Source organism: Urocampus carinirostris, chromosome 17, assembly GCF_059441175.1.
Source record: "Urocampus carinirostris isolate Australia breed hairy pipefish chromosome 17, RoL_Ucar_1.0, whole genome shotgun sequence".
NCBI lineage: Eukaryota > Metazoa > Chordata > Actinopteri > Syngnathiformes > Syngnathidae > Urocampus > Urocampus carinirostris.
In genome coordinates, this window is record NC_142365.1 from 7,757,939 (window position 1) to 7,784,014 (window position 26,076).

General features: G+C 39.9%; 1 protein-coding gene across 3 annotated transcripts in view; it reads left to right on the top strand.

Annotated features, from left to right (window-relative positions):
• zbtb20 (zinc finger and BTB domain containing 20) overlaps positions 1 to 26,076 on the top strand; it is a 62,747-nt gene that overhangs the window by 20,832 nt on the left and 15,839 nt on the right. For all 3 annotated transcript variants that reach the window (XM_088321433.1, XM_088321431.1, XM_088321432.1), the window contains exons 2-4: positions 17,593 to 17,718; positions 20,570 to 21,417; positions 23,373 to 24,015. In XM_088321433.1, coding sequence (XP_088177559.1) covers positions 20,590 to 21,417; positions 23,373 to 24,015 — 1,471 coding nt within the window. In that variant the 5' untranslated portion in view covers positions 17,593 to 17,718; positions 20,570 to 20,589. The remainder of the gene's footprint in view (positions 1 to 17,592; positions 17,719 to 20,569; positions 21,418 to 23,372; positions 24,016 to 26,076) is intronic.

The window sequence follows — 26,076 nt, forward strand, 5'->3', positions numbered from 1 at the left end:
TACTTAATTATTATTATTTTTGGATTTCGGCCAAGCGTTTCACATTTTTGGTTGTTGTTTTTTTTTTAATTCCAGTGCATCCTTACTAGATATTAACCATCTGCGGGAGAATTATTATTTTTCACCGGGTAAAAGCGAATCAGTCTGATTTCGGAATCAGTTTTTATAATATTTTATGATTAAATAAAATGTGCAAAGTGACTCCTGAATGATTAAAAAGCCGTTAAAATAATCTAGCACTCCGCTTATTCTCTATTAATTGATTATTTTTACACGTTTTTAGAAATTCGAATATCACAAAAACGATTGTTTTCTCTAGTATTTTGATTCTTATATCACTGTGGCATTATTAAATATCTGCTGCCATCCCTATCAGTATGGATTAGGCTCCCCCAAGTCCATTTTCTCATAATAGAGACGCAGCCCTACTTACGAATGAAATAGGTTCCGGACGATTGTTAATAAGTTGAATTTGTTCGTAAGTTGCTTCAGTGCTATATTTTGTATATTTACGGTTTTTATAAGTATGTTTAAGGCTTGTATAAGTAACCAACATTTCAGAGAGTGATATATTCTTTAAAGCTAAATAAAGTTGAGTTTAACTTACTTTTGGAAGATGCGCTTCGAGAAGTCCTCCGTGGTAAAAAGTTGCCGGAAAAAATCGTTCCGACCATTTTCTCAACCGCATCAATCTTTCTTATTCCACTTTCATTTCAAAAGAGACAGCTCGCCTCTTCTCTAAACTTTACACCAACCATATTGAACGGATGCATGAGATATTAAACAATCGAAACGTCAAAGAGATACAGTACACGTAGTAGTGTATGTTTACACACGAACTAGGAAGTAGAAGCCGGATTTCTTCTTCGGAGTGGACGCTGGGTGACCTCTCACAGCGCCACACACCAGTAGCGGCGGAAAGAAGAACTAGATTATTGTCCTGAACTCCGAAAAAGGTGACACCCGGAAAAAACTGTTCATATCTACCGTTTTGTGTAAGTAGGGGAGCGTCTAGTCTGTGCCTTGCCATAATCCTATTTAATTTCTATCAATATTGATATCGTTTTTATTGTCTTTCAACCGTTGCGTGTGACTCAGGTGTTCCGGGTTGTTGAGTAGGGTTAAAAGAAGAGATTTTTCTCTTGGTTCGATCGTACATTAAATGTTTCACTTTCTTTGAGTGTTCATTTTTTTGGACTGTAAAGTCCTTTACAAATATTTTATTTGAATTTGATTCGATAGTGTGATTTATATTCCTTAAGTTAATGCACCCTGTCAAAATGAGCAGTACCTGATTTTGTTGGGATGCTGGTGGGGGAGACCTAAATAGACGATCATGCGAGTTGTCAGATGGTTCTTTTGGGTCAAATGCCCTTTAACAAAAGCGCAGCTATCCGACAATTTTTGCTATTTTTAATGAGGCGGTGCAGCGTGAGATGTTGCCACGGAACCGAATAAAAGTCCGCGCTAACTTCACCCGACAGGGAAAAAAAGAATGAAGAGGAGATTTTGGTGTCGATTCTGCTCCCATCTGTAAGTGGACAAAGGATCCGCTATGGCGAACGGGTGGCGGTGGGTGTGTTTTTGACAGAAAGTTGAGCAAGCTGTCCTGTCAAAAAAAATATTTAGACCGTCCCGCTTATTGTATGCTGTTCTCTGCGGGGAATTTATTTCATTTCACCACATTTGGATTCTTTTTTGTTCTTCCCTTTGTTGTTGGACCGAATGTCTTAACACGTTCATCTTGCGTGGTATTATTCAGGTCTAACTTGTATTTAGTGTTGCGTATGTCGAGTCACATTTATTTATATAGTCCTTCATCGCACAAAAGGTCTGCAGAGACCAACATTTAAACTCCAACTTAACACAGCAAAGTGTCATCATTAGCTAGCTAGTAACTAGCGATACTGGTTTGATACTACACCTACATAACACTAATATACTGCCCATAAAGGAGGCAACAGTTTCAGTTCGTCTGAGTATATATGTTTTAAACTGAGTACAAACTTTAACATTTAATGTGTATTTATTGTACTTGACGTCTGTAGAGAACCGTGATACCACCAACAATCATCAAATGACCTCATCATTGACTTGGAGTTGTTTACTGTCGGGACCAGAACAGAGACGGGACCCACTTGCGTACGTTTCTCTCAGTTTTATTGGGAAGAAAGGAAAGGATTGAACACACGATCCGGTAATCGCTGGTCGCGGGAAGCAAGTCGCACTTCCGTGGCGAGCGATGGCGGTGTCGGGAATGGGAAAAAAACGGGTCAGTAGCCGGGACAGGAGAGCAAAAACGTGGTCGGGATCAGCAACGAGTCGAAAGCCAGGAGAAGAGAGGAAATGTGGTCAAGATCAAAAAACGTGTCGAAGCCGGGGAACAGACAGGAGCAAAAACAAGAGTGAGTCAGGGTCAAAAAGCTTGCCTAGAGTAAACTGGGGTTCGCAGACGGACTGAAAACCGGTGACAGATAGACGAGGGTTTAAATAGTGACAGGGAGCCAATCAGAGTCCGAGGCAGTTGGCGCCAAAGGAGCAGGCACAGGTCCATCACATCGGTAATCATGACAGTTTACCTGTTTTTCCTTTTCGGTTGAAAAGCTAGTCATTAAAAAACATCTATTTTACACTAAACATAATCATTTGTGTGGTAATTTCTTTGTCACGTTATACACACCTTTTTGAGCAAGCCCGATTATAAGCTTGATCACAGATGTTTATTTAGAGATCTAATAATGAAGCAGATTTTAGAAAACTGTTTTAAATGTGTATATTTAAATGGAATAATTGTGTCCAACGGTGTACATTGGTTCAAATTTGAAATGTGTATTCTGCTCGGTTAATCCTAAAAGATATCTTGGTGGCTAGGTTGGCTAACACCAGTAGCTGATTTGATACCGGTGTATTTTAAGCTCAAATAACTAGCTTAGACATCACAGTAGTTTTAAATTCATGCACCTGGTGCGCCTTATATACAGTGCCCTGAAAAAGTATTGGCCCTCTTCCAAATTGTTGTCGTTTTTTTTTTTTTGCAAAATTATCACTCACAAAGGTCTCAGTTCATCAAACCAATTTTGATATTAACAACACAAGGGAATACAAGATACAGTTTTGAAATGTTGTTCCATTTTTTAAGGCAGGAAAAAAAGTCAAGGCCTATCTGGCGCTTTGTGAAAAAGTAATCGCACCCTGAACCTAGTGGCAGTTGGGCCACCTTTGGCAGCCATAACAGAAGCCGAACGTTTACGATAATTGGTAATGAGTCTTTTACAATGCTTTGGAGGGATTTTGGCCCACTATACTTTGCAAAATTCTTTCAAATCTGACATAATGGAGGGTTCTCTAGCATGAACGGACCGTTTAAGGTCACAACACAACATCTCGTTTGGATTTAAATCCGGATTTTGACTTGGCCAATCCCTAACCTTCATTTAGGCTTTTTTTTTTTAGTCATTCAGATGTGGACTCTTGCTATTGTGTTTCGGATCGTTGGACTGCTGCATGATCCAAGAGCGCTTGAATTTGAGGGCACGGACTGATGGCCGGACGTTCTCCTTAAGGATATTCTGGTAAACATCAGTATTCATTATTCCGTCAACCACAGCAAGTTGTCCTGGTCCTCAGGCAGCAAAGTAGCCCCTGACCATCACACTGCCACCACCATGCTTCACAGTTGGCATCATGTTATTTTTTTTTGGTCAAATGCTAGATGTTTCAGGCTGCACACCTTCTAAAACAATCCAGTTTTTCGGCACGGCAAGAGAAATTGCGCCTTATAGTGCAGAAACTCATTGGGTCCTTTTTAGTTTTCCAAATGGAGATTTAGGAAAGCCGAACTGGAAAAAGGTCACATTGCTCGGTGATTTTCTTTTATAGGACAAAGTACTCACATCAGAAAATATTATATGGAGTATTTTATCACAGTTTTAAGGACGATTTTTTAAGTTTGTTTAAAGTTCAGGAAAAAACAAGCCTTTGAATGAAACATTAATGCCAGCATGGCTGCCGATGTAATTCAAACATCCCATAGTAATCACAAGACATCATGACTCACTTGAAAAGCATTGAATCTGTCTGGTTGTGTTACGCCTCACAAATTCCACATTTGAGAGACGAGAAATGCTTTTAGAGAGGAAGTTAAAAAAAAAAAAATCCCCTTTGGGAGAATAATTGCAGTCCTATATGTTAGATTAAGAAAACATTTAGACCTGTATTGTAAAACAATTGATTCATTGTTAATAACTAATGTCAGGCTTAAGAAGGGATTTTAAAAAAATTCGTTGCTTTCATTCTAGGAGGTTAGTGTGTCTGATCTGAGATTATTTCTCATATCCATCCATCCATTTTCTGCACCGCTTATCCTCAGTAGGGTCACGGGGTTGCTGGAGCAATGGACACCCTGAACTGGTTGCCAGCCAGTCGCAGGGCACACAGAGACAGAAAACTCACTCGCTCATTCACACCTAGGGACAATTAACCTGACATGCATGTTTTTGGAATATGGGAGGAAACTGGAGTGCCCAGAGGGAACCCACGCAGGCATGGGGAGAACATGCAAACTCTGCCCGGGGAGGCTGGACTTGAACCCTTAATCTCTGATCACTATCTGATCTAATCAGATGGTAAGGCGCCCGCTTTGAGACTGGGAGGTTCGGGTTCGCGCCCCGGCCGAGTCATTCCTAAGACTTAAAAAGTGGTCGGCGGCGCCCTCTGTTGGCTGCGGCTGCATCGGCTCGCTACAACGGGTCAGGTGCAATCGACATTTCGTTCTGTGTACATTGTTACACAGAATGACAATACAAGGAAATTATTATTATTATTATTATTATTATAATCACCCAGCCGCCGTGCTGCCCAATAAACACATATATATTTTATTTCATTTAATTAATGCAAAATCAAAGATCCTTAAAGGGACAATGTGTATTATTTAACCCCTAGATGTCACTGTATTGTGTATTGCAACGGAAAATACGTGCTAAGAAGCACAAAGAAGAATACAAACTTTGATTGCTTTTTTTTATCGAACATTGCATCATTCCAAACAAAATTGGCATGAACAGCCAAACAACAATACAAGGCCATTAAGTTCAAGGGAACAGAAAGTGCTTTAGAAATAAAGAGAGAAAAAGAAAGTCAAAATAAAAATGATGGCGTGTTTAATTAGATAAAAGGGTATATTTTGTATCTTTTGGATATTGGGAATGTTTAGCAACTTAGAGATTTAACCCAAAAACAAAATCAAGTTGAGACTTATATTATTGTATTCTATTTTCCAAAATAAGAGTTTGATTTTGCTTGATATCTTTTGTTAGATAAACTCCAAGATATTTGACGGTAGATTTTACGAGTATGACTTTCAAATGAGTTCATTATAGCTGAAAGTTCACATTTTTTAAGTTCAAAAGGAAGCTAGAGATTTTTTTTTCTATTACAAACGGCGGGGGACTCAAAGTGATAATTAAACACGTTGGGTTTTTCTTTTTTTCAAATTTTTGCCAGACAGTTTTTGGGTACCTGTGGAAGCAAGATGGTGAACAATCATGTTCCCTCTTGGTGAGGATATGTAAAATACATGGACATTTTTCAACCTACAATATTAGAAAAATATTTTTGTTTATATGATAGTGTGTTTTTGTTATTTACTCGCCTCTTTACCCTCACTTTATGTCTCGGGGCCCATAGCTAGAAATACATATAGTATTCACTGACTGGCAAAGTCTTTACAAGGCAGACGAGATTTTGAACTGAATAACGAGGAAGGCATTGTGGGAGGTAATTCAGTCATTAGCATATAGATTTTCATAATACCATGAGGCAAACCAATAGCATTTTATATGACGTCGACCAATAAGAACTTTGTCATATGAAACAATGCGTAACATGAATTTTCAACATTTTTGAGTTTGTGAAATATTCTAAATAAGTGTGAAGCACATTGTAAAGCGCTTTGGGAGTTCTTCAGTGACTTGAAAAGCGCTATATAAATGCAAACCATTTACAATTTACCATTTATCAATATGTTTTTTTTTTCAAAACAACTTATTTGGATCCCTTAATGGCTACTATCATTGGGCCACCATTTCCTGTGGAGTGTCTTGGGCAAGTACAGCCTGGTGGCACCCATCCCTCTCAAGGCCAACCTTGACAGAAATCAGAAACGGAGACAGGACCCACTTGCGTTCGTTTCTCTGTTTTATTTTAGAAGGAGAAAAAGGCTTGAACCCACGATCCGGTGATCGTCGGTCACGGGGAGATCTTTCGGAACGCGGAAGTGGAACTTCTGTAGCGAGCGATGGCGGTGTCGAGAGCGGAAAAACAGGTCGGTAGCCGGGACGGGAGAGCAGAACGTGGTCAAAAACAGAAACGAGTCGAAACCGGGAAACAGACGGGAGCCTAAAAACAGGAGGAAGTCAGAGTCGGAGGGCTTGCCTAGAGTGAGCTGAGGTTCGCAGGCGGTCCGTCAACCGGTAACAGAAATCTGGGGGTTTAAAAAGTGGCAGGGAGCCAATCAGGTGCCTCACATCAGTAACCATGACAAACCAATGTTGGAGGCGCTTAATAGTACATGCTGTTCCTTTCAAACCGCTTGTTTGGTAAATATAAGGAAACAATTTAAAATTCAAATATAAAAATCTTTGCAACATGCTAGCGAAAGCGACACACTACCCGGACGCTACATCACAGAACAAAATCGACACCATTCGTTAATACTTTATCGAGGGCCTCAGAAAAAAAAGCCCCCCCTCCTTCATTTTCACCTTTCTGATCAACGCTTTTAAATTTCCCATTGTTCTATCGGCGTGTATACACCGCGCCTTTAATTAAAGACGACAGGTCTACACGTGCGGAATTTAAAATAAATCAGCCCAACGGCGTTCATCAATCAGTCGGGGCTTCAAACGACCCCGTAAACGATTCCTTAAAGAGCCAGCGCCGTCGATATTCCGCGGCCCGGCCACAAATCTCCGCATATGGCCTTTTGTCTCCAGATGTAAATGCGGCCTCGGATGTACGCTTCGCGAGCGCCATTAGCATATTCAAGATCTATATTATTCACGTGGCTGATACTGCTCCTTTTTATAAGCCCCCCACCACCTCTCCAGTCTCGCCACTTCACCCCCTTCCTCCTCCCCGCCCCCCTTTTTCACCTTATTAACCAATGTCCAATTTGATGAAGGATATTTCATGAGCTTGTCACGTAACACAGGCAGTTGATTCACCTCGGGATGCTCGGTGGAGTTGCATACCCCAGTGTTCATTTTACCTGATGGGATGCTCAAAAATCTATGGGTCCCAACAGAGATCTATGGGTCCCCAAAATTTTGTGTTATCGAGGTTGAAATTGTAAATCGGTGACAAATATATAATAAAAATCTAGATATTCATTCAGTTTTAATCATCATTTTCTGCATCAAATTATTGTTGGTAATATACCGATTAAAGGGATAACCACAAACCTGTCTTTTTTTTCATTTTCTCCTTTTATACATCATAATTCGTAATATAATGCATCAAAGCAAGTGAGCCGTTTGAGAGCCGGCTCTCTTGAATGAGTTGAGCCGAAAAAGCCGGTTCTCTAAAAAGAGACGGACTTCTCACACACAACTCGAGATCGGCGTGCAGACGAAAACTCGAACCGTGAGACCAAAACAACATCTGCCAGATCTGCCTGACGAAATGTTTGGAGTGCGGTAAATTTTTGTTTAAAAAAAATGTAATCGGGTAATAATGACAATTTGGTGTCAAAAAAGTTGCGTCCCGGGGACGCACGTTGATTTGACACTATGCGTCCCCAGCAAAAATGATGCGTCTTGGACGCAGGGACGTGGGCAAACGGGAACACTGATACCCCCGGTCAAATTTTCGCGAGGTGTGGGCGGAATCGATCCGAATTTTGATATTATTGTTACGAAGTGAGTACTTGGATCAGATCTATAACAGTGTCCTGGGATAGCCAGTTTCTCTCTCAGCCAGTGCCCTAACCACTCTTTTAAGTTTAGATCTGATTGGGTGACTGACAGGCACACTTTTAGCACCTCGCTGCTGTATCCTACCTTTCAGACAAAAAAGAGGGACAAATCTATGCGACCACTAATACTATAATCTTAAAATGACAGACAAATAGGAAGTTCGGACTATTCGGACGGGTGTTTGACATCTGTTTTAAGGATTCAAAAGTGTTTGGATTTGGTGTGAAGTGCTTGTAAACGCTTGAAATAGTTGCCATGTTTTGCACCAAGTCTGCCTAAAAATGATGCTGACACTGTTCTCTGGCGGCTTCGCCTTGCAATTGCATTTCTTTTTCCCTCGTGATTAATGGGAGCTGGCATTAGTTTGTATAGCATTGTCCTATGATGCATCATCGCCCCCCGCATGTTGCGCTCAAGAGGACATGCTGCACCTAAACAGGGCACTATGAAGTGCAAGGTTTACGTAACAGTTTTAGATATTTATTATAGGCCATGCAAAAAGTTATGGTAGGGTTTGCCAGTGGTAAGTCATAATGGGAATAACTTCCTGCAACTGAAAATGTAAGATACATATTACGCTCACTTTCACCCAACACATATATTTGTTGCAAAAATATTTACACACGTATTTTTCAGATCGTTAAATATATTTGTAATTTACGCAATATCTCAATATCATATGTCTTGGTAAATGCACATGCAACATTAAAACATGCATGTGTAAATCACAGATGTATTTGTTGCTCTGCAAAATACATAATTCACACCAAATTTTTACTCTTAATGCTACTGTAGTAATTGGAAAATTGGGTTTAAAAGTCCTTTTATTTGCCTGTGAAAATGGTGTATGCACCCTGTGACAGACAAATAGACTTACAAACTACAGAAAAGAACACTGTCAGGTGTAATTTGTGTGATAAAGCCGTCTGCTCCTTTGTCGACACCACAAGTTGACATAAACATCTGGAAAAAGATCACCCTGCAGAGAGCAATGAGCTACAACCAGTATTGTCCTATCTAATTTAATATATCTAAATCAAATCTAAATCTAATTTATCTTAATCTATCCATCTAAACTACTATAAATCCTGATTTGTGTATGTTTGTATGTATGTATGTGACTTACAGGCTCAGAAACAGCTGAACAATTTTCATGAAAATGTACACAGTCGTACTTTAGGTCTCTGTGAGTGTCTTGATCTACATTTCGAGTCAAGCCACTGCCAATAATTACCAACAAAATCAATAAACATTAGGTACCTTAGCTCCTTACCACTGTCCACTCCAAGCAACCAAATCCAATCTTCTTTCGGAACAATTGTGACTTATGCGCAGGTTTCAACAAATTACAGTCCCAAAAACCTTTTCCAAGAAGGTTTGACAACGCCGGGCCATTATGCTTGTCTAATCTAAGATATCTAAAGTACTTCAGAAATCGTTTGTGTTTGTATTTGATTTATAGGCTCTGAAATGGCTGAACCGATTTTCGTGATCATTTACACTGTTGTACTCAAGGCCTCTGCGAGTGTTTTTAGCTAGGTTTTTTGACACGGCACCACTAATAAGCACCAATAAATTCAATAAACCTCTGTTTTCATGTGCAAGCGGCTCTAGAGCTGCATGCATTTTTAGTGCCTAAAATCCTTATGCTGTGTTCATTGAAAATATAAAGCACTTCAAGGGGGGAGGTGTTCAATTATTCAATGATCATGACTTTTCAAGCAAAAAAGTATCTGTTTAGGATCCTTATCGAATGATACTACCCTGTGTTTACTTGGAACTGATCCTGACCAACATTCTCAATCGCCTACCCTTAATTTGTGCTCCCCCTCCAAAATGGCTCCACCCCTGTGCCCTCCTCAGCCTTTGTTGTGGCGGTTGCAGCAGAGCATGCATGGCATTGGCGGTCTGAAGCATTGTGTCTGATTTCCAGCAGACAAACTGACCTCTGGGGATTTATTGACAGCAAACTCCACAGAGGCAGACACAGAGCTCGGAGCACGGAGGCGGGCGGGGCAAAATGGGCGGGGCCGGGTGGGGGGTTTGTGGCGGGGGGCAAGGGCGGAGACGAGTGGCGGGTGATTGTTTCAGACAGGGAGACAGACAGATGGAGGGGGAAGGCGACGAGTGGCATGATGAAACAGGAAACAGGTAGCGATACAGTGAAAGTGTGGTGGAGGGCGGAAGGGGGGGGTGTGTTGTGTGAAGAGGAGGGGGACTCAAATTTGGTTGGATTTTTGGGGCAAACATCCTTGGTGGAGCGTGCGGATGTGGGAAGAAAATGGCCGCCACCTACCAGGATCTAATTAATTTTGAAGGATCATCAGGCCCTTTAGTGTGAGGCAGGGTACTGGAGGAGAAGGAGGGTAGGGGGGTGCAAGGCGGACCCCCGGGCTGATTAGAATTCACGGCAGGTAGGCGCTGGCTGCTGCTCACCCACTGTGTCACGGCTAAAATGGAATCAGTGTTGTGAGTGGCAGTCTGGGAGAGCCGAGCCCGCCTCCCTTGGCCCGCTCCCCTTTGTTGGCACGGCTTACTCCAGTCTACCCCCTAAAGGCAGGTGGATTTCCACGTCGTGGAGTGGGGGGCGGCCAGAAAAGGGGGGATACACGTACAGTAGGTTCGCTTTGCCTAACTGTAGCGCCCCCGGCAACAGGCGATGCTGACGGATCATATTTGCCATGGTGATGGCAAATAGAATTTTGGCACACGCGAGGATGTTTTTCACTCCCGGATTTGACTAAGTCGATTGGAGGCAGGTTTATCTAACAAACACGTGTTGCACGTCGACGTCGTTTGAGGCGACGGGTTCCAGGAAGGATAGGCAACGATAAAATCGATTCACCGATAATATCGAATGATGGAAATATTCATTTAAATTTTGAATTACATTTATAGGAGATGGGTCTCACAACTCTCTTTGCACTCCTTGCAATGTAAAGGTGGGATGCATCATTTGAGGTGTCCTTAAAAAGTTGATAGTAGAATACTTTCTCTATTAAGTATGTATTAACTATCAAAGAGCCCTTATTCTTTTTTTCATTGCACCTTTATCTTAATTTTAGCTAAAAGGTGGAAGGGGGTTATGGGGGATGTTGGGAGTGTGACTCCATTCACGCCCCCGCATTTTTTTGTTTGTTTTTTTGTTAGAGTAGCATGAAAATAGTCAGCGTAAAAAAAAGGCCCGTTTCGAGTAAAGATCAAACGCCAACTCAAATCCACAAAAAGATGAGAAAATAAAAGCGAATCTAAGAATTGCATGTACGTGTAAGCTCATTTTAATAAGCCTGGCTGGCTGCAATGTTGACACATGCCAGGAGATGGCAGCTGAGAGTACAAAAGTTCCAAATTTTATTCAGTTCCTTTAATTTCAATTTTAAATTTCCGTAATGGAAAATTTTACCGATTCAGACCTGTTAAGTTTGTAAATAATAGACACTCAAAACATGGAGAGAATACAACAATGGAATATGAACTCCCTGATCCTGTTCCGGTTCATGACAGATTTCACATTCCCAGCAGTAAATATTCACCAATTTTTCATGATAGCTGACCGATTTTCATTTTGCTGGATCAAATTAAAAACATTCTGCTAAATTTGCGGGTTACAATGCATTTAATTTCACAATTTTTTCCAAGATATTGAATATTGGTCAGATTGCATTAATAGTTACTTTTATTTTTAATGTATTATTGAGGTATTATTGACACAATATGGGAGCCTCAAGAGAGAGTGTGTGTTATTTGTCCGGTATAAGTTCCTGTCTGTCATGAACCAGAACAGGATCAGGACCCAAACGCGATACTCACACAAGCCTTTTATTATAAGGGAAAAGGGGAGTCATGCACGTTAGGCAGCAGCCTGGCGTGAAATGATAGGAAGCCAGAGGCAGACGAGATCGATACCAATTGCCCGAAAAGATATCGGACAGATGGGGTCGATACCGTACAGGACGGGAAAGACAGGATTGATATTGAAACAAGATATCGACATTAAACAGGAAAAACTAGACGGGAACGAAAGCTGAAGGGAATAATAAACAGGACAAAAATAGACAGGAACAAAACTGGAAACCGATATTAAACAGGACAAAAAATAAACGGGAACAATACTGGACAGGGAATACCAACAGGAAAACGTGACCGAGTCAAAACCCACGTCGTGCGGGGCAGAGGTTCGTTGACGGACTGACAAAGGAAAAATGAGAGCACTGAGCTTAAATAGACGGAAAGCCAATCTGTCAATGAGCTGCAGCTGACGCTACACGGGCGGGGTCAATTGGGCACCATGGCAACCGTGACAGCTGTCATGCAACTAAAAAACGAGGAGGAATACAAACTACGAACACTGAAATTGCACCATCTTCTCATGTTTTCCCTCCACGTGAGGTTCATGTTAACTAAAAGTAAATTCAAATTTCTCGACCTACGAGTATTTTTTTAAAATGCACATTTAGTTTCTGTATTTTTTTCTGTTCCTCAAGAAAAAAAACTGATAGTAAGGCCTGTAGCAAAATGGTCAAGAAGAAACACTTCCTCAAGTGTGCTCTCGCGCTGACCCTTTAACCTCACTTGACCCTGAATCGTTCTGCTTTTTTTCCCGCACGTTTTTTTACCGACGTGAACCTTTTCCGTTTAAAGTGGTCGCTCCCGGCTTCCGACCCCGGCGATCGTTTCGTATCCTCTCAAACAGGACGTTTGTGTGTTCCCTCTCCTTCGTCCTTTCGCCATTTGGTGGTGTGGGGGCTCCTCTGGGCTTTGTGCTTGGCCCACTTCCGTTCAATATTTGCGCAGCGCCCAGGGAAATCTCCAAGTTATCGTTTTCCATTTATTGCAGACGATACCAAATTACCCATTTTGGCTTACAAACCACCCCGAGGACTTAGGCACGTCGTTGGCCTAAATATTTTTTAAAGTTCAACTGAACAAAATAAATTAAAAATACAGCGTGACTTTTGCTTGCTGTTGGATCATCACTCGTTGTACTGTAATACTTCAAATTCTAGACTTTTGACTTTAACACCCAAAAAAGTGTTTTCTTGCCAACTAGGGGTGAGCGGTATGATAATATTGGACCGTCTTAAAAATGATATTGTGTAATATGTGTCCACTAGATGTCACTGCATTTGGTATTGTACTCGAAAAGTGCTACAAAGCAGAAAAAAGACTTCTAATGTTTTTGTCCATCTCTTCATAAAGTTTCTAATGGGTTTATACAGCTGCTTGAAATCCTTGAAAATGCTTGACTTTTATATGTTGTGTTCTCAAGGTTTGAAAAGTACTTGAATTTTGTGTGAAGTGCTTGAAATTGTTGCCACGTTTTCCCAGCAGTCTGATTTAATAGACCACGCAGTAAATGAAATAAAATAAATCAAGTCTGCTTAAATATCTTACCAAAACACCTGCTCTTGTGGCTTTGTTCCCCGTTGTGTTTCTTCTTCCTTCGTGATTAACGGCACCTGGGATTAGTTGGTATGGCATTGTCATGTGAAGTGTCTTCTAATGTTTTGTTCCAGCTGTTCATAAAGTTTTTGTTGGGTTTGTACAGGTGCTTGAAATCCAGACGTTCCCTTTTAAGGAAATAATTTATTGTTGCCAGGCTAAGAAAGGCAATTATTGCTAGTTTCCTGAAGTGATTTTATTTTGATTCTCAAAAGTTTGTTTTAATTTTATTTTAATTTGGACAAACACCGGAACAATCGTTTTTTTTTTCTCAAATTTGTATTTAATTTGTTTTATTTTTAATAAGTCGCAATCTACTAAGCAATCCATTTTTGTTCATTTTTTTAATTTATTTTGGGCTTTTCACGTTATTTATCTTATAGGCATGGTGTATGAAATGCTAAATGGCTCTTTGCGTGTTTAATATTTAATTCTTTTTTTATTTTTTATTTTTTTTACTGTTAAACAGTATCGTATGAATTAGGGATACATCAAAATTGCAATTTGAGGGCTAAACCGAAAAATTAAAATGAGTCACGCTTTGACAAAATATCTAAAGAGTAAAGCAGAAATAAATAATTCAGAAAATAAAGAATTAAAAAATATATATTTAGCTCTCTCTTCTTAAAAGGCATAACATATAATGAAGACTAAAACTGACTCAAAATGTTGCTAAAACGCCTGCTCCTGTGGCTTCTTCCTTCGTGATTAACACCGCCCGGCATTAGTTGGTATGGCATTGTCATGGCACTGTCATGTGAAGAATACATCTCGATTTTAAATACTTTTGTTGAATTCCCATAAAACAAAAAAGGCATTTATGTGCTCAAAAAAAATACTGCCGGACTACAAAGTCTAACAGATGAAGCAAAAGAGATGAGCGATATAAAATGCAGATAACACAAGGAAGTTCTTTGTACTTTAGAACTTTGAGTAATATGCCCCGTTATGGGGAAAAATAAATGACTTCTCGCTGCTCTCTTTTTTTAAGATATTTTGGGGGCATTTGAGCTTTTAATGGACAGGACTGGGAAAAAGTGACAAGAAAACAGGAGGGGGGGAACTGAAGAGGATGATGGTGCAGTAGTCGCCTGCAACAAAAGATCCACACATGCTAATTTGCTATGATATAATATTCAGAATGATACATTTAACTAGTAGCTTAGCACCAACCAGTCGTCTTCGGGGACCAGCAGAACTGTTGTCACACATGTTTCTGTAGATTATTTGCTTCATAGTGTTAGCATGTAAACATTACCCGAATTCTGGCTAGCAGCTAGCAAAAACATAGGAGCAAATAGGAACACACACAAACTCCGTCCCGAGTGGAAGCCAGCTTCACATGGCTCGCCTCACTTTAGAAGTGATTTCATAACAACATCGTCCTTTCAGGATACTTTTTTCATCGTTTTGTTTATTTTCATGTCGCCAAAAGCAAAAATGCGCCTTAAGTCATTAAAATTTTAATAATGATCGTTTTTGGAATGTAAGATTTTTTGGGTTACATTTTTTTTAGTTTATCTGATTCAGTGATTAAGCCGTTGCTGGTATTTCTATCTTAACGCCTAAAAAATATTCACCAAAAGTAAAACTGAAGCTGTACTTGAACCATTTGGAGTATTAGCATACTTTTGGTCTCTTTTTGAAGATAAACAATTAATTAATCGACCGATTAATCAAACACATTCAAGAAGCATGAAAATCTGTCCAGTTTTGCATCGTGGTGACTTAAAGGGACATTGTGTACTATTTTGGACCTCCTTGTGGTTAAAAAAATATCGCATTTATTATAAATAAACAATATTGACTTAAATGTAAAGCAAAAATACATGAACTATTATATAAACGTGTATTCAAATTATGTATTCAAGATTTTTTTATTTATTTGACATTACTTAAGCCTCACCTTGAGGGAACTAACATAATTCTCCGCTATCTTGCTGCTAAGGGTACCCCCCAAAAAATTAAAATCAAAAGAGAAGAAATTGTTCTTTTTGGTCACTTTGAGTTTCCGTAGTTTGTATTCTTCCTTGTGCTTTGTGGTCCTCTGCCATCAGTATGTACCTGTATTTACTCATCTTCATTCATGCAATGTTTGCATTGCGTCGTCTGCTACAAGCCACGTGAACTACTCTTTCCACGATGCATTACGTTTTGTAGCGTCATGAATTTTGTTAGCTTCTTTTGAATCTTCTGGGGCTGAGGTTTTGGCTTGATTCCTAACCACTTTACTATTTTTCTTGTGTTCTCTGTGCGTCTACTTTGCAAAATGATATGGAAATGCGTGACCTTATAACGCTCGGGAAAGTCCTGAAGCACGAAGTTATTCGATGCAGGCTTCCGATTGGCTGCTGAGTATGCAAATTGCCAAACGAAAAACAATTCTGAAATTTCCACACCGAACAAAGATTTTGAAATCAGAATAAAGTAAACATTTGATTTGAAAAAAAAAATATCTTTCGTAAAATTGTTGTACTGTAGTATTACTGTAGTGTTTTGTAGTATTACTGTGGTATTTTTGTCGTATTACTCTAGTATTTGTGTTGTATTATAACTATAGTACTTTTGTAGTATTTTTGTAGAATTACAGTAGTATTTTCAATTATTACTATATAATTTTTCTAGTATTACCCTAGTCTTACTGTAGTAGTATTTGTAGTTTTATTGTAAAACTGTTGTACTGTAGTATTATTGTAGTGTTTTGTAGTATTACTGTGGTATTTTTGTCGTATTACTCTAGTAGTTGTGTTGTATTATAACTAGTACATTTGTAGTATTTTTGTAGAATTACGATAGTATTTTTAATTATTACTATTGTATTTTTGTAGTATTACCCTAGTTTTCCTGTAGTAGTCTTTGTAGTTTTATTGTAAAATTGTTGTACTGTAATAGTGTTTTGTAGTATTACTCTGGTATTTGTGTTGTAGTATTACTATAGTACTTTTGTAGTATTGAGTGGTCAAATATTACACAGGATGCCTTTAAATTTTGGTTATTTTTGTTTGTTTTCGTCGAGAGAGTTGGCAATCGGGTGGGGAAAATGGCAAGTGTATCACAATTTTTAAAAATATTATTACAACTTAGCACTACTTTGTCAATATTTTTGACTATTCTGAAATTCTTTTAACTTTTTTTGTCTTTTTTTTAGGGTTTTCATGCATGTTTATCCTTGAGTGTTAGTTCTTATCACCTTGCAAACAATGTTTAATTCGTTGTTATCAATGGGCATAAAGACTGTTCCATTTTTGGTTGATTTTGGCTGCAAGTTTTTCGGTGCGGACAATTCGGTGCTTGTTTTCTTGACATGATTGAAATTAAATTAATCAGTAAGCTGTTTTATTTTGAAAAAAAAAGTCCATATTGTCCCTCGTCACTTTAAAGTCCTCTTCAAGTGCTTCTTTTTCTGTTTAACAGACATCTCAAACTGTTTAGTGTGGGAAGTTCAACCCAGATGCCAAAAGGAAATTTCACACCGCTACATTTTTTTCTCTTTTCTTTCCCCTCCAGTGCGATTGACCCGAAATGACACCGAATCACTGAAGGTTTTCGGCAAGTTAGGCCGAACTTTTTCCTCCCTAGTCCATAAATCCGCTCGCCTTACCATCACCGAAAGTACCCCATCACATGCTCCGCCACGTTGAATGGCCAGCTTGTGTCGTGCAATGAATGTCTTGTGTGTTTAATACGAGAATTCCATTTTTTTTTTAATATTATTGCAACTTGTAAGAACGGCGGGACGTCTTTGTCTTGTTCGAGCTGTTGGAGATGAAGAAAACAGTGCAAGCACACACTCACTCCCTTTCTACCACACACACACACTAGTGCATTAATTAATGTGGAATCAAGATCGTTTTTTTAAAAGGGTGTGGTTTTGTTGCCCAGTGACTCAGATAACCGCTGAGAGACTCGCTATCTCCGATATAAAATCCCCCCCCTTGTTGCAGGATGCTAGACAGGACGGTCCTTTCATTTTTTTCTTCTTTTAATTTGGCATTGCAAAGTCTTCACACATCTGTTGCAGCATGTCAGAGGTAGACGTTCGTGTTGCTTCGGGTCCACGGAGGGAGTGGCAAGCCATATCGATGCGATCTAAAGATTTGTCTTTGTCTTTTTTGTTTTTTCCCTCCTCTCTCTTCTTCTTTTTTTCTCTCTCCCATTGCAAACACTTTGGCAGAGCAACACATGATTTGGGAAGAGAGGACTGACAGCCTTGCCTAGCGCCCGGCCTCTGTTCAGCCATCTCCACCAGCCAAACTGAAGCTCGACCCGCATTTCATCACCAGCCGCACGTCATCTAACTGTAAGTTCCTCTGTTTTATTTTTTTTAATTTTTACTATTTTATATCAATGGAAAAAAACACTTGAAATTTTGCATAGTATCAGAACCGGTATTTTATTATCTCGGGATTTTTTTTTAAATACAAGTGTACTTAAATTACAAAAATATGATATTAAACATACTGTTCCTTTATCATTCTCTGATGTGGATCTGAAATTGAAAAACAGTTTAAAAAAATTGATTTATCCCTACCTCACTGTGGTTATTATGCTTAATGCATTTCAATTATTTTTACCCTTTGTGCACAATGCAAGCATTTATCTTAGATATGCATTTGACTCATATAAACTAAGCCACTATTTGCAAGTGAAGTTGTTCCTTTTTTTATTTCTATTTCATATGAAATTTCTCCCTGCTCCCAAAATTGCAACAAACAAACTCTTTTTGCAACAAACTTAGGAGGAATGCATTTGCAATTTCAATAAAAGATAACTTGTTAATTTATCGCAAAACTGAAACAAAAAAATATTACATTTAATGTGAGCACACTGATCCACGGCGGCACATGGAGTGTGTCTTGAGTTTGGAAGCGGCTGCAAAAAAAGGGAGCACATGACCAACAAAAGAGGCCGCTTGTCTTCTGAGCCCCTTGCGTCGCCTACTGGCGGTTTAGAGAAGTGCAACTCTCTTAATATAATGCATCCGATTTACCTCGTTGCAACATAATCGCTAAATCTACATTGTATTTTGAGTCTAAATGTTTAGCTTGTATCCTAAATGTTATCGTTTATTTACATTTGCTTTTAGTTCATTCCAATTTGCATTTTCAAAGCCACCAACCACACATAGTTTTCATTTGAAATTGGAAGCAGTCGTTTTTATTCATTTTTAACGTTATAAATTATTGTCGACTTGAATTTTTTTTTCACGTACTAAGATTTCTCTTTTTTTATTTAGGAAAAAAAATCCTGATTTGTACAATATTCATTTCTTGACTAGCAACTCATTTATTAATTGTTAATTAGAACATAATTGCCTTTAATGTCATTGATATCAGTGGTGAGAAACATAATATGCAACAAGATTGGACATGGCACTCGAGACATGTAATAAGGAATTAAAGATTAAAAAAATAAAATAAATGTCGGGATAAAGTGCAGAAAAAAATGTTTACAATGTAGTACTTAGAGACTGGCCTAAGTTATAATAATAGTGCAATTTTTTTTGTAGCATTTTATTTAAAATCATTCCATGAGTTTCAATTCTATTTTATAAAACTTTAACACATAATGTTTTAATAAAAATTCAAATAACTATTTACTATTAGTTTGATTCATTGCAGCGAGGTCTGATTGTACAATAGGTTCTTACAATAATAATAATAATTACCTTTTGGATTATGAGATTTATGTTTCAGGGAACACTGTATAAAATAGTTTTGTTTGCATTTGAATATATTTTATTCTTAATTTTAAAAATGTTGTATTCATTTCATGCTTTGACTTTTACATTAAATTAAGAAAAAAATATATACATTAAGCATATGAGATTAAATGGGAATGTGTTCAATATAAATTATTTTAAAAATCTGAATTAGTAGAAGAAATATTCAGAACAAACCAAAAATATCTGCCTGTGGAACATTTCAGAATTTTAATATTTGATAAAAAAGTTTTTGTTTTATATTGTGAATGAATGAATGAAAACTTTATTTCGAACATTATAAAATAAAAACAGGACAAAAACAATGACTTAACAACAAAAATAATGTTAACATAACATGTTCGAAAAGGGGTAGTAAGAAGTAGAAGCTTATTTTCTCTACACCTACATCTTCCATATTAAATACATTTTACAGATAGCTCCTCTTGTGTCTCACGGATATACATATTACATAAGGCAGATATCAATAATTATAATAATAACAATAGTCACATATTTTACACACTAATCATCGTAGTACCCTTACCATTATAATGCTACTAGTCGCTTAATATCAATGTGACATCAATGATAATAACAGCAATAGCAATAATAACAGTTATGATATGATAATAGTAACAATAACAACAACGTTAACAATAGTTTTAAACACAGTATTTCCAATCTCTAGTATCACTCATACCCCATTTTCTTCATTTGTGTATTCTGCCAGTAATGTTTTTTGTATTTAAATTTGAACACGTAGACATTGTTTGGTCTCGTCTTGTAAATTGTTCCAAAGTTTGACTCCACACACAGACACACACATACTTTTCCTGGTGGTTCTCACCTCTGGGATTTTGAATTGACTACAGCCCCTTAAGTTATAACTTCCCTCTTTCCGAGTGAATTATTTTTGGATGTTTTCTGGCACTGTGTTTTTATTGACCTTAAATAGCAGTTGTGAAGAGAAAAATTTTACTAAGTCATCCAATTTTAATAATTTGGACTGCAGTAATAAAATATGAGTATGATCCCGATATCCTACCCTGTCACCTTGGATGATGTAATATTATTGTAGGAACTTAATAGCTTTTGTGTCCTCCCCAAAAAAAGAATATTAATATTTCACATTATTTTCCTCAATTTTCTAGCTGGTTAAACTGCCGTTTTAAGTGTAGTAACGTGTGCCATTTGGTGAAGCGGTAAAAGGAAAAAAGGCCGCAATCTGTTTTTTTAATTGAACGGAGAAAATCACCCGTATAATTTTATTTGACTCATGTGTTCACAGATTTTTGTTTCATTTCATTTGAAAGCCACCGTAAATTTCTGTCCCTGGGTTACTACAAAGGTTGCATTTTTTGTCCGTTTTTTCTTTTCTTTTTAATCAGGCGCTCGACAACAGCGCAAAAAGTAATAATAACGCGGCGTCCGGGCTTGTTGTTTGCAGGTCACATCCGTTGCAAGGGGATGACCGAGCGCATTCATAACATCAACCTCCACAACTTCAGCAATTCCGTACTCGAGACCCTCAACGAGCAGCGCAACCGCGGGCACTTTTGTGATGTGACCGTCCGGATCCATGGAAGTATGCTGCGTGCTCACCGCTGCGTGCTGGCCGCCGGAAGCCCATTCTTTCAGGACAAGCTGCTTTTGGGCTACAGCGACATCGAGATCCCCTCGGTGGTCTCTGTGCAGTCCATCCAAAAGTTGATTGACTTTATGTACAGCGGGATCCTGAGAGTGTCCCAGTCGGAGGCCCTGCAGATCCTCACCGCCGCCAGCATTTTGCAGATCAAGACCGTCATCGATGAGTGCACTCGCATCGTTTCGCAAAACGTGGGCCTGGCGGGCCCGGGCGGGTTCCCCGTGGCGCCGGGAGACTCGGGCCAGGACACCCCCCGCGGCACCCCCGAATCGGGAACGTCGGGGCCCAGTAGCGACGCGGAGTCGGGCTGTATGCAAACGTCATCCCAGCAGAACGCCGACCGGGCGTACACCTCGATCTACTATTCGGGCCTTTCCAACGGCACCCGAGAGCGTTCCATTTATGTCAACCCCGTGGCGAGCAATTATGAGGCCGGGAACGCCGGGAACAAAGACCAGCAGCCGCAGGACCCGCCCTGGATGAACCGCATCCAGGACCGATCCCAGCAGTTGGACCGCTACATCTCCACCGCCGAGTCCACGCACTGCCGCAAGCAGCCCCGTCCGGTACGCCTGCAGACGGGCGAAATGCACATCAAGCAGGAGGCCGAAGATGACTACAGCTGCTTCGGCAGCGTCGGGGACTGCCAGGTAGGACAAAAGCGATATCCTTGTATCATCATCTTGAAACTGTCACAAATGTCGTCACAATATTGAATTCCAAACATCGGCAAAATTAATTTATTCTTGTACAACGCGCATCCCTAACTTTTGATTGAAAATATTATTATAAAAAATTGTTTTACTTTTTCTCAGGCATTCGATTTTGTATCATAATCACACTACTTATACTCACTACCACATTGTTTAATACTTAATACTAAATTGGACTTTTAAATGCATTAAATAATTATATTATGCAGGAAAGAGGTTTAAATTTTAGTGGAAGCTAGATCTCTTGTTGGTGATAGGAATGAGTGGAGAGGTGTTGTTTGGACACGTTCTGAGCAGGGCACCTGTATGATGCAGCAGGGGTAAACCAGTGAAAGCTGTCGGGCCTTGCTATTGAACAGAAGAGTGTGTTGTGTCACCCTGACCCTTGGGACATGGCCGCTTTCTCGTGTCCCGTTTCATTTGGAGGGACGAAAGCATGACCGACTTGGGTGCCGAGGTGCTTCACTTGTTTGGGTGTTTGGGCATTTGGGTTGGCCATGGTCCCAAAATTTTGTGTGTGCTTTTTTTTTTGCTACTTTTTCCCTTTTTTATTTTCTTTGTTTTTGTGTATGTGTTTATTCTTGCTGTCGGTCACCCGTCTCAAGGGATGTGACCAGGGTAGATAGTAGATACTTAGGACTTTGAAATGCATTCAATAATTATATTATTCATTTACAGGGTTGGGTAGGGTTACTTTAACTTTATTACTTTCAGTTACTTTTGGATTACTCCAATACCAAAAATGCTAATAAAAGACAAAATAAACTAAATATGAATACAATTATGACTCACAACACGTGGTAAGCTTTCTCTCCTGGCTTTGATCTCTTTGATCTCCGGCAAAACTAACATAAAATGCGACAGAAACAAAATGAAAATAAATCCAAACAGCTTGCCAACATCATTTTTGCTGTTCCATGTGTTCCATTACACCCTAAGCCTGAACAAAATTTAGTCATTATATTCATATTTAGTGTCTTTTGTCTTTTATTAGCATATTTGGTATTGGAGTAATCCAAAAGTAACTGAAAGTAATCAAGTTAAAGTAACCCTACCCAACCCTGTTCATTGAATTTTATATTGGGTTCATAGTTTACATTGTGAATAAATAATTTAATCATGGCCCTATGTTTTCAACAACGTGGGACCGTGAGTAAAAATAGTATGATGATGAGATAAAAGCGAATGCCTTTTCCTATGTCATCTGTAGCGCTCGTGGTTAAGATTAGTCGCTCTTCTCCCAGTTAACGGAAAATATTGTGTGTATTTTATAAAGTAAATTCAGTGGTAAACTGCTATGTCGTCGCAAAAGTACTTAACAATTCTCAACAGTATTAAGATCAAACGGTTTCAACAACTGACGTTTATTGTTTAACAATTTAACATGCATTTAATTTCAAATGAGATTTTCAGGCACAGTTTGGCATAATGCTTAAGCAGTCTTTTATAGTGAAATATATGCATATAAAATGCACAATGCATGTCATCAAAACCGTATTTGTTTGAACGTTACTTGAATCTTAGCAAAGTGAGATAGACTCTGTTTCGTCTGCTGTGCTCTTTTAATGTTCTACCACCATGATATGCAAACTTTGCGAGTGGTATTTTTATTGGCTTTATCCATTCCAGGCTAAAATGCTCCAAAACGTAAGAAATTTTGTATTGGAAGTTGAAGATATCGCTTGAAACAGACGCTATTACGCATACGTGATGTCCGGCAAAGATTACAATAATGTAGAGATGCCTCACTCTGTTGGAAAAACGTGTCTCGCAATAACAGTTGACAATGTAATACATTGTCCACTATTTTTATTATCGATTTTCGTCAAATAATCGTTGCAGACGTAATTTATACCACAAGGATATCATAATTATCACACGAATATCATTAGGTGGAGAACGACCACGCTGACGGCACGGCGAGCGAGTCCAAGGTAGAAAGCTTCGACTCCGGCGTCAGCTCCTCCATCAGCACCGAGCCGGACCCCATGGAGCAGCAGCCCTACTTGAACTTCAACCGGGAGGGCGGCGCCGGCCAAGGCGGCCAGCTGCAGATCGAGGTCAACGACTCGTCCCCGGAGCAGGGGCAGGAACCCGACGAAGCCGACCAAAGCCACATCGTCGGCGAAGGCGCCATGATGCAGCACCTGTCCAACCCTATCATGTCCCAATCCCTGGCTGGCACGCAGCACTACCTGCGGCAGGTCGAATCGCACACCAGCAATCTCCGAATGGCGCACACTGTGACCAGCAACTCCCAAATGTTGGGCAGCACCTTCTTGCCCACGCTCTTCCCCCCGCAGCCGAGCAGAGACAGCAAGTCTTTCATTTACCTTCCCGGCCAGCAGCCGGCGCAGTACGTGACGGTGCCGCCCCCTTCCCTGCCGTCGTTCCAAAACGCCATGGGTGTGCCGCCCGCGTCATCCCAGCAGCAAGCCATGGGGCAGGGGGAGAAGAAACCCTATGCATGCACTCTCTGCTGTAAAACCTTTACTGCAAAACAGAACTACGTCAAACACATGTTCGTGCATACGGGTGAGTCACCTTTTCTCCCTGTTTGACATAATGTTTTTGAATTGTCTTAAATGTCATTCATCTCCACTTCGTGATACATCGCATGCAACAACATTAGACTTGGCGCTCCGAGGTACATATGTATTAAAGAGTAAAATAAGAGAAACTAAAATTGCCGTGCGCTAGAGGTAAGATCAGGCATAAAAAAATCCAGCCAGACCAGGCTAGTGGGTATCAAAGCCCGACCCTACCCAAGCCTGACAAATTAACTTAATTTGAGGGACCGAGCCCGAAGCAAACCCAAATATTCGAATTTCATTTGTGAGGAGGCAGGGCCCCTGTATGCGGCAGGGGTAAACCAGTGGAAGCTGTCGGGCCCTGCTGTTGAACAGAAGAGTGTGGTGTGTCACCTTGACCCGAGTGACATGGCCGCTTTCTTGTGTCCCGTTTCATCTGGAGGGACAAAAGCATGACCAATTTGGGTGCCGAGGTGCCTAACTTGTTTGGGTGTTTGGGCATTTGGGTTGGCCATGGTCCAAAAAAATTTGCGTGTGTTTTTGGTACTTTTTCCGTTTTTTTCTTTTTTTCTTTTTCTTTTCTTTTATTTGTTATTGTATGTGTTTGTCTTGCTGTGGGTCAACCCTCTTGAGGGATATGACCAAGGTAGATAGACAGATATATTTGTGAGGAGGGAGGAGGAAGAAAGTGTGAATTTGGCTGGCGAGTGTACACAAGCACACGGACACAGAGTAGCATGGGGCGGACTAGCTCACGCTGACGTGCCAACAAGCGTCCATGTAAAACAGTCAGCGAGAGAGAAGCCCGGCCCTAGCCCGAAATAATAATGGACATTTTAGGACCGACTTCAGCCAAAATTCGGTTCAGGTTTGGGCCTCGGCCCAAGATCTTACCTCTATCATGTACGCCATTAAAGCATCAACCATTTTGGGTTAGCAACTGTCTACATATATATTGTTCGGAAAAGATTCACCTCAAGATCCAAAGAATCCAAGGTTGAAACAAAATAAATCTGGAGACTGGAGGTTGAAAATGAGCTGTTCAGTCATCATCATACTCTACTTTTTCTGAGAAACTTTTGAATCAAATAAGCTAAAAGTGCTGAGTCGGCTTTTTGGGCATTTTTCACATCTAGGGTAACCTACTTGACTGCTTGTGAAAGTTGGTGGTAATTTTTAAACTCCTTCCCCCTTTTCTTGAGTGGACAGAGACACAAACAGACAAACAAAAAGATAGATACATATATACTGTCAGGACCAGAACGGAAACAGGACCCAATTGCGTAACGTTTACCACAAGTTTTATTGAAAGAAAGAGGAAGGGCTACGCCCACAATCCAGTGTTCGCTGGACGCGGGAGGCAAGTCGCTCTCGTACTCGGATTGTGATCCAAACATGGAAGTGGATCTTCCGTAGTGAGCGATGGCGGTGTCAGGAAATGGGAAACCTGGTTGGTAACCGGGACTGGGAGAGCAAGGCGTGGTCAGGGTCGGAAACGAGTTGTAAGCCAGAATGGGAGTGTAGACGTAGTCTGTAACAAAAATGGGTCATAAGCCGGGACGGGAGAGCAGACGTGGTCGGGATCAAAACAGGTCATAGCCAGAGACAAACGGGAGCAAAAACGGGACAGGTGGGAGTCAGGGTCGAAAAAGGCTTGCCTTGTATACACAGAGGTTCGCAGATGGACTGACAACAGGGGACTGACAGGACTGTGTTTAAATAGGGAACGGGAGCCAATCAGAGCCCACCGCGGTTGGCGCCAAATGAGCGGACACAGGTGAATCACATCGGTAATCGTGACATATACATATTTAGGTCCCAAACAAAAACTTAACCACCTTTACTTTGTTTGCAGTTGACAAGACTGTCAGGATGAATAAGCGAACAGATTTAAAAAGTAGTGCTTAAAACTGGCCTAAGTTGTAAAAATACAGCAATGAAAGAATAGTGCATCATAACAGTAGTGAAATTAAAAGTAGTGCAATAACTTTTAGCAGAAATAGAAAACGTTCAGCAGCAAAAGAAAAATCCCGAATAAGTCGCAAGATATATATTTTCAAAGTTT